This window comes from Cyphomyrmex costatus, unplaced genomic scaffold (genome assembly GCF_001594065.2).
Source record: "Cyphomyrmex costatus isolate MS0001 unplaced genomic scaffold, Ccosl1.0 C2261137, whole genome shotgun sequence".
Classification (NCBI taxonomy): domain Eukaryota; kingdom Metazoa; phylum Arthropoda; class Insecta; order Hymenoptera; family Formicidae; genus Cyphomyrmex; species Cyphomyrmex costatus.
Window position 1 is genome coordinate 1 of NW_017274223.1, and position 952 is coordinate 952.

General features: G+C 22.5%; 1 protein-coding gene across 1 annotated transcript; it reads right to left on the bottom strand.

The window, feature by feature from the left end:
• Positions 1–467: 467 nt before the first annotated feature.
• LOC108772291 (uncharacterized protein DDB_G0293860-like) lies at positions 468–890 on the bottom strand (the record flags this gene model as incomplete). The annotated part of the gene is made up of 2 exons (XM_018537838.1): positions 468–643; positions 731–890. Coding segments are annotated over 2 exons (336 nt in total), but the record flags the coding sequence as incomplete, so codon positions are not given.
• Positions 891–952: the final 62 nt, after the last annotated feature.

Here is a 952-nt window from a genome sequence, read left to right on the forward strand (position 1 = left end):
ATATATGTGTATGTGTGTACTTGCATATACATAAAAAATAAAACAATTAAATTATTAATCTCATAAACTGTATCATCTCACATCACATACACATTATCTTTAAATGCATACAGAGTATTAATTTTGAGATTCATTTCTAAAAATAAAATTGTAAAAATAAAGAGAGAATATAGAAATTATAAAAATTAGAGATATCGATATCAAATAAAAATGTTGATAATACATAAATTTCAGTAATTAAAAAACTATGTGTACCCTGAATATGAATGTGCATAGGAATATTTCGAATATGATTGTAAGCACCTATTCATTATTCGATATATTGTGTTTATTAATGACATTGAATATATTTATCAATGAATATGAAATATACTCATTAATGAATATGTTTGAAATCGATATCTTCAATCGAAATATATCTCATAAAAGCTTCTTTTTGGCTTATAAAGTAAAACGATTAATTATTTTTATTCCTTGTTATTGTCGTTATTGTTATTATTATTGTTATAATTATTATTGTTTATAGCGTTATAATTTTTGGCATTTTCACGAATTAGTCGCAGATTTGCTTGTCTAAACCAAGTTTTAAAAATTTCTTCAAATTCAGCTTCTGTAATTGTGGGACAAGTTTTCTTTATAGAATCTGAAATATAACAATAAAATTTAAAAAATAATAGATTATAATTGGAATATGGATAAAATATATCAAATAATAATATTGCAACTTTACTTTTCAAGCAAGCAATAATTTTTAAATCTTTCAATTTAAAATTTTGTTTAGCACCAGTCCAAGAGCATTTGGAAGCAAGAGTATTTGTAAATAATTTCTGCAACGCTCTTTTTATTGCATCTTTTGCTGAAGTACCACCAATCATAATTAACATATTGATCTACAACAATATAAGTATTAATAATATTATTAATATAAATATTTTCATGAACTGTATATAGA